Genomic DNA, 13,581 nt, shown 5'->3' on the forward strand with positions numbered 1-13,581 from the left:
TTTACCTCATACCTTAGAGATCTCTTATCTCCACTGTACTCATGTTGTTTAGTTTCTTTGATGTTTCCCAAAGTAAATCTCTTGCTATTGGTACTTTGTCTTTACATCACAGTCACTTCCAAACATAACTGACCAACTGAAGTCTCTTTGAGACAAAGAAAAACAATGTAGCAAAAGACTGATGGAGAAACCTTTGTATGACAGCATATACAATATTGTTTTCTGGTAGTCTTTCCACCTTTACGCTTGTGAATGAGGAGTATTACACTATCTCTTCTCCAGGACGTTGTTGGTTTTTAATTACTCAAAGTTAAACTTCTTTTTAATAATGTTACAGTTACATTAATTATAGTATATATTGGGGTTTTTTTGCTTCTACTCATTTTGTTGTGCATCATTCTGAATACATGTCATTTCTTAAAACACAATAATATTTTATTATTCATTCACTATAGTTTTTTTTCAGTCATTCCCACACATTTTATTTCCAATGCTTTGCTATCACAAAGAATGCTGCAATAAGTGTGTGTGCTTACACACCCTTTTCTATATTTGATTTCCTTGGGGCAGTGGGATACCTAAGTCAAAAAGTAAAGGGAGTTTAGTCACTGTCCTTGTAGAATTCCAAATTCAAAGCTCTAATGGTTGTACTATGCAAACTTAACAAACAATAGAACTCCAAGACAAAGACAAGGCATGGGGGAACAGAAGCTCTTGGGAAACATCTTTTTTTGCATTTAATGCTAGATGGCCCACAGACAGGGATTCTAAGTGTCTAGTGATGAGAAAGGGAGCTCTAGGATAGGGTCTAGACAATATGTATCCCTAAAGACCAGAGGTATCAAATTCATATGTAGCCTGAAGCAGATGAAAATGTAACTGGGAAATGTTCAACAAAAGCAAAAATATAATATATGGATAATGTTAATTTGTGGTTTTCTAAATCACTATGTGACCACAACTCTTATCTGAATTTGACAGCACTGCTGGAGACCACAGAGATTTGTGGTGGAGGGATGGGCCAAATGACTACTGTGGACTCATCTTTGCACAGCTAATTTTGCACGCCACCAGACTAGGGTCCGAAGAAGTTCCCTGCTATAGAAAAAAGGCTTCTCCATTTGTATCTACACACTGCTGTTAAGAAGGAACCCAGCCTAGATCTTTCTAGTTTCCCCAAAGAAGGTAGTTCCAAGGTATCAAGGTGAGCGATATGAGGTCTCATATCTCATGACCTAAGAGATCATTAAAAAAAGGCAGAATTAAAAAAAAAAAAGGCAGAGGGAGAGGGGGGCTGATGTTTTAACTGATATGTTCTTTCTTCCTCCTATTCATTTCTCATTTAGTTTCTAACAGAATTATACCACCTGGATGCCCATTAGTAACTTCAACACAGGGCCAGATCCTACCAATCATTCTATTCTCAAATCATCAACTACTCACAAAGTAAGATGATGAGCTGGAATATGCTATCTCATGAAAAAATGACATTGGTAGCATGGCTTAGAAGAGCATCAGAGCATCCAAATCCATACCCAGTGTGCCTGTTAATTAGCAACCCCACTTAAGTCTCTTCAGGAACTCAGAGTTAAGGGTCCAATGGAATGGAAAAGGAATGCTTATGGAATCCACATGAGAAATAATTGCTCTGGAGGATAATGGCTAAGAGAACAGGGTTCAGTGTCTATGTCAATGTAATCTTTCTCTTTAACCTGATGCTCCTCACTCTTCAGAAGTATTTTTACTTACACACACACACACACACACACACACACGAGTTGTTGGTCAGTCATTTCAGTCACGTCTGACTCCCATTTGGGGTTTTCTTGGCAAAGACACTGGAGTGGTTTGCCATTTCCTTCTCCAGCTCGTTTTACAGGTAAGGAAACTAAGGCAAAGTTAGGTGACTTGCACAGGGTCACACAGCTATTAAGTGTCTGAGGCCACATTCGAACTCAGGAAGTTGAGTCCTCCTGACTCTAGGACTGGTTCTCTATCCAATGTGCCATCCAGCTGACCCCTCCCACATACACACTGCAAAAAGTCATGTTATCTATTTTGTGACTAATGATATTTGTACAGTATGAAATTATTTTGTAGAAAGCAATTTTTTTTACTTTAAATTTTTCCCATTGAGTAAATTGAAAAACAAAACAAAAAAATAAAGTATTTAATACACAGATGTATTTTACCACAAAATAAATTCCCACAGTGGCCATGTGCGAAAACATGTCTCTTTCTGCATTTTAAATTTGTCACTTCTTTGGCAGGAGGTGATGTTGATGTCATCTCATTCATTTGAATTCATGGTTTATCACTGCACTGATCAGTGTTCTTAAGTCTTTCTAAGTTCTTTTTCTCTATGATGCTGTCCTCATTGTATAAAGTGATCTACTTCTGCTCACTTAACTCTGATCAGTTCAGAGATCTTCACTGTTCCCTCTTAAATTTCATGTTGTCATTTCTTATGGCACAATAATATTCCATTACACTGACATGCCTAAGTTTTTTCGGCCATTCCCAACAGAGGACACCATCTTGGTCTTAAGCTTTTGGCTACAATGAAAATAGCTGCTATAAGTATTTTTGTACACAGAAATCTTTTTCCTCTGTTTGATTTCTTGGTAGCATAGGCGTAAGGAGCAATATATGCTGAGTGAGCTAAATTGCTTTACAAAATTGCTGGACGAGACTTGTGCCCATCCAATGTTTCATCATTTTTGTCTTTTGTCTTCTTTGCCAGTCTGGTGGTAGAATATAAAAACTCCTTGAATTTGCATTTCTCTATTAGTTACTTAGAGCATTTTTGCATAAGATTCTTGATAGCTTGGATTTATTTCTTTGAAAACTTCCTATTCATAGCCTTTGATAATTTTATCTATTTGGGAATGGCTCATGAATTTGAATCAGCACCTCATACATTCTGAATGGCTGATCTAGAGATATGAAACTAGCTGTAAAGATTTTTTTCCTCAATTACCTCTTTCCCTTCTAATTTTAACTACATTTCTTTGCGCAAAAGCTTTTAAACTGTTTGTAATAATCAAAGTGTCCATTTTATTTTATGTGATTCCTTCTGTCACTTGTTTAGTCATGATCCACAGATGTGAAATTTGCTAATATTACAATATTCAATTAAGTTAATGGGAAAAGGTGAACAGTTCAACTCAATTCAGGAAACTTTGATTAAACACTTATGACTGTCTTAGGTGTGGAGGGCTAGGAAGACAAAAATGAAACCCTCCCTATCCTTGGGGAATTTATATTCTACTTTCATGTTTTTATGCTTAAACAGAGATCTCCAGCATCAAATTTATTAGAATTTCATGTAATTTTTAACATATGCATGGAGTCATGTTTTTTTTTCTTTGTGTCATTTTTTTTTTAAGGAAAATCTTCAAAGGCTGCATTTTGCTATACTGAATCAAATGCTTTTTTTTTTAAAACAATAGTTAAGATTTATAAAGCACTTCAACTTTTGCAAAGCGCTTTACATAGATTATCTCAACTTTGTAAGGTAGGTGGTATTATTATCCCTATTTTACAGATGAGGAAACTGAGGCTTAGAAAAATGACTACCCAGAATCACATAGATAGTAAAGTATCAGAGGCAAGATTCAAATTGGTCTCAATTGACTTCAAAATCAAATGCTCTATTCAATTCATTTAAAAATAGTAACTAAAAAACTAGCAAACATAAATAACATTTTATTAATATATTTTAAAAACACATAACTATATATACTTTTAAAAATACTGAGAATAGTGGCATTGTTTTACATGCTTCTGTCAATCTCCACATTCAATCTGTTGCAATGACACTCTGCTGTTGTTTTGGTTGAAAACGCAGCCTGACACAGATATAGAGTTGGAAAAGAAGTGAATGTTTTAATAGACAGATAACATCTTAGAATTACTATGAAGTATATTTTGACATCTTTAACCCTCTTGAAAGGCTCCTTGAGAGCTCCCAGGGGTATATGGGTCATGCTTTAAGAACCAGTGCAACAGCTAATAGACGTAATGGGATCATATTTTTTTCCACTAATTCAGTCAGATACCCAGAATGATGTGGTTTGCTGTAGAAAATCACCTACCAAATTCTACCTGTTCCCTTCTCATGTTTTCATCAAGTATATTCATAAAGCAGGCCTATAAAATTCTCAAAGATTTTAGAGATGAGAACACAAGAATATGGGGTCAGCAATTGCTGATATCACCTTTTTCCTCCCAGTGACAACTTTATCTGTCAACTTTTCCATTCTTTTGAAATCCTCCACTTAGAAATGCCTTGAAAATCAATCTCTAAAGGCTTTTTAATTTGTGTCTCCTTCAGCATAGACTGTCAGGTTGAACTACTATTCCTGATTACATCTTTTCAAATGTTGCTTTCACTACTTTACACAAAGTATCAGGAAATTATTTCAGTGTTGAATATCATGAAAGCTAATATTGACTATAATCATTTTAAGACCAGATTAGAAGATGAAAAACTTCATCCAATACAAGAAAGCTTAAAGTGTTTTAAAAAACCCAACCAAACAAAAGAACAATAATTAAAAAAAAACCCAAAAAACAGGGTCAGCTATCTATTTTCTAAATGTAAGAGCATGGCATACAAAGGCAATACTGCTTTTGAGTATTTATTTATATGCAAAATATATGTGAGATGAGGGTGTTAGACTATGAACATGAAAACTTCTCATGAAACATGGAAAAGCAATTAGGAAGAAAATAAGCCTGAAAAGAGCTAAAGAATACAGCTAAGCTAGCTCATCCTGAAGTCATTTGCAAATGAAAACATAAGCAAAATAAACAGATATGAAATGGAAAAGACCTACTGGCTTTTTTATACTAATTTATTTTCATCAGAGAATTAGAACCAATGTCTTTATCCAATGTGCTACATATGAAGAAAAGTCTACAGCATTCAAGAAGGTGAAGCACACCCATCAATCAATCAATCATTTTAACACATATGGAATCTCCTTTGATGATTCTTTATAAAAACAAATGCTGATTGGGCCTGCTGGATTGAATTAAACTTTTTTCTAACCTTGATATTTCATGAAAAACTTACCCTCCTATTGAGTCTGGTAAATACATTAACTGGTTTTCATCTATTTTAAGTGTTGTTAATTTCTTTAATGATCCTGTTGAAAAAAGACAGAGAATACTATATAAAATGAAGTTAAATGTGCTTTCTTTGTATAAAAAGCACCGTCTAGAAATCAATAATTATTTTATATTGGATTTCTATTAACTTGGTCAAAACAGGCAGCTAGAACTAAAAATATTCTTCTACTAGCATTAAGTTCTAACATTCAACACTAAAATAAAAATATCTGTGGTACATCTCTATAGAAAGTAGGGCAATTCATAGACAACATGTGTGAAAGAAGTTATTAACATTTTATTTACCAATAAGTGATAAGCATTAGGCAGTAAACGGGAAATAATAAAGTTTTCCAACTGGGAATGAATGAAATCTAATTCATGGAGAGAATGAAAAAAGTCAGGTGCTGAGAACAGTAAATAATGACATCGCCAAAGAAAGTTAAAATTGATACTCTCAAACTCTCATTTTGAACTCTATGCACACCAAGAATAAAATTTTAAAAATGGATTTTTAGTGAGAAGATAAGTGTGTTTATTAGATTGGATTAGAAGAAAATTCTCAATAAAACTATACTTGTATGCTATCAGGAAAGAGGAAAAGACTTAAATTACAAAATTCAAAATGAGAAATTGCTAATTTTTTTTGCTTTTGTTAAAGAAAGATGAAATTAATGATGCTTTAGATTTTGATCATTTCACTGACATAATTCAGTCTAAGAAATCAAATTTAATTCAGCTATATTATAAGAATAACTATTGTATCCAAGATAAATTCTCCATCTGCCATATTTATAAGTTACCTGATTGGGTTATGTTTTCTTACCACAATTCTTTGTTAAACTGAGGTTTTAAAAATGAGCTATGAAATAAAAGGGAATTAAACTTTATACCAAAGTCCTTAGAAATTACTCTCTACAGGAGAAAACTATATTTACTATAACTTGGATACAAAAACAATTTACTTATATTACATACTTTCCTTTGATTAGAGTAAAAACATTTTATTTCAAGAAAGTGTAGAAAAAATAGGTTTCACTGAAAGAGGCATTAGAATCAAGGAGCACAATTTAATTTGGTACACTATGTTTTAAATTTTGGAATGTAATAGCAATGGAAATTTGTACTATCATAATTCAAAACAAGGTAACAAAAAGATGAAAGATAATAAAATCATATTCCACCTTAAATATATCTTGTATTTAGATTTTTATACAGATATATTTTATATTCTAAGAATCAACAACACTTTTAAATAATTAAATGATGCTGTTAAGATCATTTTGAAGAAGAACTAATAAGTTTGCCAGACTTCATCAGAATTCACTACCCTCCATTTCTATTCTGGGGAGGAAGAGACAGCTCTCTTAAGAGAGATGGCAAAGCATTAAATGCTAAAAAGATTAATGGAGATAATGTGTGTAAAGTGCTTTGGAAAATTTAAAGTGCTATACGAATACTAATAATTGCTATTTTTATTAATAACACTCTTCTCTTAGATTGTGATTCCTGCCCTGGTTTGCCTAGTAAACTCCTTTCCTTGGGAATGGGAAAGGCCATTATATGATCTGGTTTTCAGTCATTTTCATGGTAACCAAACAAGGAAAGTGAGGAAACATGGCCTAAATCCCCCCCCCCCCTCCTCCCAGTTCCTAAAGGAATGATACCACCACAGAAAGTAAAACTACCATGGAAAGTAAAGGAAACCAGTGATGGTAATGTCAACAAAGGAGTTAAATAATGAATGGAAGTGAAAATGTCACCAAAAAGAAAAAAAAAAGCAAAATTTCCTGCTGTGAAATATAAATAATTTGCCTTAAAAAACAATGAGATTTTAGATTTAGTACAGGTATGGCAGCTAAATGTATATGTTTTTTAGTAAAAGATGAATATATTAATTAGTAGGCAATACAAACCAATAGACTCTGGCAGCTGTTGAAGTGAATTGCTAGACAGTAACAAGTCTTCAAGGCTTTCACATCCTGAAATTCCTTCTTCAACCATTTCAATGTTGTTCTTTGAAACATCCAAGTAAGTTAACTGCTTCAAACTACCAATCAACTATGAGTGAAAAAGAATTGATTAACCTGAAATAACTTGATCCACAAAAAAAGCAGTAAGAAAAGTTTAGGTATCAAAATGAACACTAACTTAAAACCCAAAATTAAGTTTAAAAGAGAAATTTAAATAATTTTTAAACATACAACTGTTACAGTCTAGGGGTGCTAGGAACCCCAAAATTCAAGGGCAGAAGATGCGAGTACTGCCTCAAATGAATTTGACTCAAGCATTCTTTCAGTCAGAGACAAGGTTTATTAAAACACTGATTGAGGAGGGCAAGATTTTAAGAATCTACACTACTGGCCAAATTTTAAGAATCTGAGCCTTTGTAATGAGAATACAAACAGACCTGACTCTTAAGGAATCTGAACACCTTAATGGAGACAAGATGGATCTTTTACAAAGTAAGACTGTAGGAAGAACTGGATGGGAGTGCACAGTGCGCTGGGGTGACTGGGACATAACAGAGAGGTGGTTTAGATGGAATCAAGGAGTGGCGATATAGAGTGGGGCCAGGTACAGATAATGAGGGCCACTATGAAATGGCAGTTGAATGGATTAACTGGGAAGGTCAAAGGCCAGGGACCTAAGCCAGGTGTCCGCCTAAGTCCAGGGCTTTTTAGGGGTCCATAATTAATGCCCCATCACGACCATAAGAGACATATTGACATTGCTTTTAAAACAGCCAAAATAATATACAAAGAAGGACAAAAAAGAGGACTATATATCAAATTGTGAATCTATTCTATCAACTTGTATTTAAATACAAACACACATATCCTCTTATCTGGCTCCTTTTAATCTTCCTACTCTTTTCTGTGTATTTTTAATGTTTCATTGATAGTGTTATTTCTTTGTTTTTCCTACATCACTATCCCACAATCTTCCCCCACAAATTTTCCCCTTCCTTCCTGCTGCTCCAATAAAGTCCTTCCCTGTGAAAAATAAATGCCAATTATCACCATTTCAAAGAACAGTCAGGAAGACTTAAAATTTTCAGCCAATGTTATGCAGGCAAATCTTTGTCCAGAAATTAGGCAAAGGGCACCTGTTACTGTCAGTGCATTTATGGACAAAGAATGTACTCTTTTGAACCTTCTGCAAAAATTAGGCTTTGGGCAGGCAGGCTGCTGCATACTTGGGAAAAAAGATGTATGTGGTCTTTGGGGCTCTGTGAACTAATTAGCTTGTCAATTGAGAAGCAGCACAACGAGAAACATGAAAACTTAAGCAGTCCAGGGCAAATGCCCTTACGACCAGGTTTGAGTCATCTTGAGTGCATCCTTTTAGCAGTCTGGAAAATGGTGAGACTCAGAGATACTGATAGTACCCATCTTATTCCCTGGAAAATGGATAGGGGACATGGCACGGCTACTGCACTCTATGTAGGCTGGCTTCAATATTTGGAAACCAGAAATACTATTTGAAACATCCCACCAATGAGAAAATTAGGAAAAAATATGCAAGTGTTATTAATTACACATCAAACCAGTACAGTTTACATGGAAAGAAGTGACTAGAAGAAAAAACATCTGAATTCTAGTTCCAATTTGGCATAACCATAGTCACTTAAAGCAAGTCATTTTAATTTTCTGTGTTTCAATTAAAACTCATCTGTAAAACAAAAAGGTTGTACTAGAGGATGCCAGAGATCTCTTCCAGCTCTAAGATTCTATGACGTAATTATTAATATTAATTCTTAAACTATACATACACTATGTGAATTATAAAATCAATAGGGCTTAACAGTTGTTATTACAGAAAAAGACTAGCACTAAAAACTACCATGTCATTTATAAGGCTTATTTTGGGTAATGAAAGATATTATTACTCTACAAAGTAAAATTATTTTCTAACAGATAAAGTAACTGACAATTGACTAAAAATTTCTAATTATGTGAAGGAAAAATTCCCAGTGTACTAGAAACATTTTCTAAGAAGAATTTATAGTAATGCATCCACATAGGATAAGAAAGTCTGGAGGAACTGTGATCTGTGTTGTCAGAGGGAATATCTCCATTGGGAAAATCAAAGATCACTTAAAGTATAATGATAATAACCACAAAAGAGTAGAGGAAGAACATTTATAGAAACAAGTAGAGAAAGATAAAATAAAAAGTTGATTGAATAGATTAGGACAAGTATGAAATATTAAACTTATCTTATTTAACTATTTTATAACTTGCCCTTTTATGTCTTTAAAATTTTTATTCATTCATTTATTTTAAAAATTTTTGAGTTCCAAATTTTCTCTCTCTGTATCATTACACTCCCATCCATTGAAAGACAAGCAATATACCAATTGCACATGTAAAGTCATACAAAACATATTTCCATACTGGCCATGTTGCAAAAAACAAACCATCCTTTCCCCCACTTCCTATACAAAGGTGAAAAATAATGAAAGAAAAAAGTATGCTTCAATCTGCAGTGAGTTCATCAGTTCTCTCTATGGGTGGACAGATTCTTCAACATGGGTCCTCTAGAATTGTCTTGAATCTTTGTGCAAGGTTATATCTTTCTCAGTTGGTTGTCATTACAATATTACTATTACTGTGTACAATGTTCTTCTGGTTCTGCTTACTTCACTTTGCATCAGTTTATATAAATCTTTCCAGGTTTTATTTGAAACCATCCTGCTCATCATTTCTAACAGCACAATAGTATCCCATCACAATCACATACAACAACTTGTTCAGCCATTCCCCAACTGATAGGCATCCTTTAATTTAGCAAGTTTTATATTCAAAGAATTTATTAAAGACAAATGCAGGGTGATGTACCTGGAAAGGTAAGCTAATCACAAAAGGGGAAGCAAATTGATCAGTGTTCAACAATGAAATGAGAGAATCACTGTCTTGGGTTATATACATGGAAGTATATCTCCTAACATGGGTATAATTTGCTTTTGATACACAGCCCATATAATTGGTAAAAATAACTAGTACAAAATGGACATTTATAACTTCAGATACATACCCCTGGAATAAAAGTCAGTCTATTACCATCCATCCAAAATTCTTTCAACCCATTAAGTTGTTCAAGTACTTCAGGCTGTTTGGAAAGAAAAGGATAATAATATAGCCAAATAAACACGAGAAATATTTGAAAAACTTTGTTTAGAACATTTCAGGGGCAATGTGGCATAGTAGATAGAGAATTAGCACTATAGCCAGTAATACTGGTCCTTCACTGGAAAGATGGACGGGAGGGCATTCCCAAGAGGGAATAATGTACACCAAAATTTGGGCACAGGGTGCAAGCATGTGTCATGTTCAATTTGGCTCAATATAAGGTAAATACGGGGAAAGGGTTGATAAGGTTACAATGGGGAGATTTGGATCAGATTGTAGACCATGCTGATGGTTAAGCTAAGGATTTTGAATTTTAGTATCTATCCCAGAGAAATCAAACATGAACATGACACACCCAAGCATGAACTAGAATAAAATATAATTTGGCAATATTTTATGAAATAAACAAAAATACAACAAAACACAGATACTCTTAATGTGTGCTTTCTGAAGTCAGTTAGTGGCCCCCTTTTCTGAGTTTGACCCTGCTGCTCTACAGAGTCGACAGCCATTAAACTAAGTTTTTGAGCCCACACATGATGGGAACAGAGCTATTCTTTAGGAAATTATTCTGACAACATTAACAAGGAAAGGTTGGAGGGGGCAGAGACTAGAGGAAGGAATATAAATTAGAAGATTACTGCCATAGTCAAGTAAGAGGAAATGAGAGTTCAAATTAAGGTAGTAGGAATGAAATAAAATAGATGGGGTACTGGAAAGAACATTGGATTAGCAATCAGGGAATCTAGTTCAAATACTAACCCTACTACTTACCAGTAAAACCATGGGAAAATCATTTTATCCCTGTTGGCCTTGATTTCCTCATCTGCGAAATGAATGTGTTAGACTAGGATCATGTCTCTAAACCTATGATCTTATGAAGAATTATTGGATATGAAAGCCACTGCTGAATTAGAACTGGAAGGATTTGGCAAATGATTGGATGTAAGGATCAAGGGAGTGGCAGCAAAGGATTCTGAGATTTTGAGCCTCAGTGATTTGAAGGATAGTGACACCATTGATAAAATTAGGGAAGTCAGGATAATTAGCTGATTCAAGGATGAAAATGATGAAATCAATTTTGCATATATTGAGTTGCGAAATGGACATACTTATAGATCATAAGATCACAGATTTAGAACTTGAAGGCACAGGCCCTCTAGTCCAACTTATCATTTTACAGATGAGGTAACAGAGGTGCTAAGGTTCAGTGGCTTGCCCAAGATCAGAAATGTAGTAAGTAAATGGAATATAATTACAAATCTTAAATCTTAGATCAGTGAGAATCTGAATCCAGGTCCTCTGCTTCCAAATCTAGCCTTCTTTCCACTGCAATATGGTAGGAATGTTGCTGCAATATGGCAGGGAAATGGACTTATATTTGACCATGACGTTGATGCCTCTTGTTTACAGTGTGGGAAATATTGTGCATGTTGTTCTAATGCCTAAGGCAGATCTGATACAACAGAAAGAAGCTGTGGCAGATTGAAGAATTACATATAGAGGGTGAACAATAGATCTTTGGAGAAAACCTACGGCCAGGAGGTGGATTCTACAAAACTGATTTACACTCACTAATTTTGCTTAAGGTAACATTAAATTTAATGTAATTGCTGGAGAATTTATTAAATAATGGCCTGAGTTTTTTGGCTCAGAGGGCCTGCTATATGGCAGAGAAACCAGTCTAGGATTTTAAACTTGCACTGAGTAGGTATTCAAGTGTTATTTTTTCAACAAAAACGTCAAATGCCTAAAATCAGATTGTGCACTACACTTAAGAATTTTCTTTTTTTAATTACTGCTACTTGTTCTTCAAGATTTCTTTTTCTAAATAATGCTAAGTTGATTTTCGTAGCACCCAGTGTCCAGTTTTTCTGTCGTCCTCTGGCCAAATACTACATCACACTCTGTTAAACTGAAAGGTCTCAATATGTAACTCAGAGCTGCATTCCTTATTGACCCATTCCTTATGTATCTTCTCATATTCCTATGGCGCACATACTTTCTTATCGTTGAATGAAATTAAAAGAGTAGAGAGGGCAAAGCAGGAACAATTTAGGTTTGTAAGTGTGCTGTACCAACATGCTGAATTAGACATACATTTGAATGCTTCAACTTTCACAATCTTTTCCCAAATCTTCCTTCTTTTAATTTCTAAATAATAAAGTTTTTAGCTCCTGGTCATCTTTAAAATGAAATTTCCTTTTTTATTTTAATTTTTAGATCCTAGAACCTTGTTCATAGTTTTCCATTTTCTCTATAAGATACTTTATCTTTGGCCCTTTGACAACCTTATGAATACATTTATCTAAATTTGCTAGTCCTATTTAGGCTAAAAGCTTTATAATAGGGAAAGGGGGAACAAAGGAAAAAACATAAATATTTTAAAGATATCTTGAAAAACTTTACAAACAACATTTATTTTAGCAAGTATTTGCTTATAGGGTGATTTTAATATCTTATCTTTTTATTATAAATACATTTCAGGTACTACTTAGCTTAACTTACCACTTCTGTGAATTCATTACTTCCCAAATCCAATCTTTCCAGCTGAGTAAGTCTATTCATGGTTCTGTGTGACCAGATTAAAAAGGAATTATTATAAAAATAATAACATTTAAACGTTCAGCATTCTAGTGGATTATTAAAGTCAGCAGTGTTCTGTAAGGATCAGGGATATTTTCAGAGCCAGAGAATCTGGGTTCAAGACTATTTCTAACACCTAATGGGCAAATCACTTCACTTGTCAATTTCCTAGGCCATTCATCAAGACTAAAAGAAATAGGATCCTAATATTCAGTTTATATAATGATAAGTTGGTTCAAAGTCTTTCAAAAATGAAATTAAAATAAATTTAGTACTATTGTCTCCAATTTTGGTCTTTTTGAATTTCTCTCAAATGAAATCAAGTAATAATAAGAAAAAACTAGCCACAGCCATTATACTTGAATAAATTCAAAATGAAATTTTACAGAGAACGATTGTTTTAATTCTGTAGATCAGCCAATAGATGTTCAAAAGTTTGAGGTAAATATTAGCCCTTTTCAAGGTTGCTAATATGTTGTTAATCATCTTTTATACATGTACATTCCTCTGAAAATCCATAATCTCAACAAAAAGAAGTGATTGTCTCCCTTAAAATTATAGGCTGTGTGGTACAATGCACAGGATATGTTGACAAAGGATTTAGAACTGAATCCTATCTCTTTCACTCACTATACCTTTATACTGGGGTAAAATATTTCATCTCTCTAGCTTCAGTTTCCTCATCTGCAAAAAACGAGGAAGTAGGTACCCTCTAAGGTTCTTCTAAGCTCTAAATCTAAATGCT

At 34.0% G+C, this 13,581-nt stretch overlaps 1 protein-coding gene across 1 annotated transcript in view; it reads right to left on the reverse strand.

Annotated features, from left to right (window-relative positions):
• Positions 1-13,581, reverse strand: part of ERBIN (erbb2 interacting protein) — a 185,428-nt gene that overhangs the window by 50,740 nt on the left and 121,107 nt on the right. Inside the window, 4 exon segments of the mRNA XM_021007253.2 lie at positions 5,081-5,153; positions 7,032-7,176; positions 10,156-10,230; positions 12,759-12,822. Coding sequence (XP_020862912.1) covers positions 5,081-5,153; positions 7,032-7,176; positions 10,156-10,230; positions 12,759-12,822 — 357 coding nt within the window.

Source organism: Phascolarctos cinereus, unplaced genomic scaffold, assembly GCF_003287225.1.
Source record: "Phascolarctos cinereus isolate Bilbo 61053 unplaced genomic scaffold, phaCin_HiC Scaffold_4;HRSCAF=312, whole genome shotgun sequence".
In the NCBI taxonomy this organism is placed as follows: Eukaryota; Metazoa; Chordata; class Mammalia; order Diprotodontia; family Phascolarctidae; genus Phascolarctos; species Phascolarctos cinereus.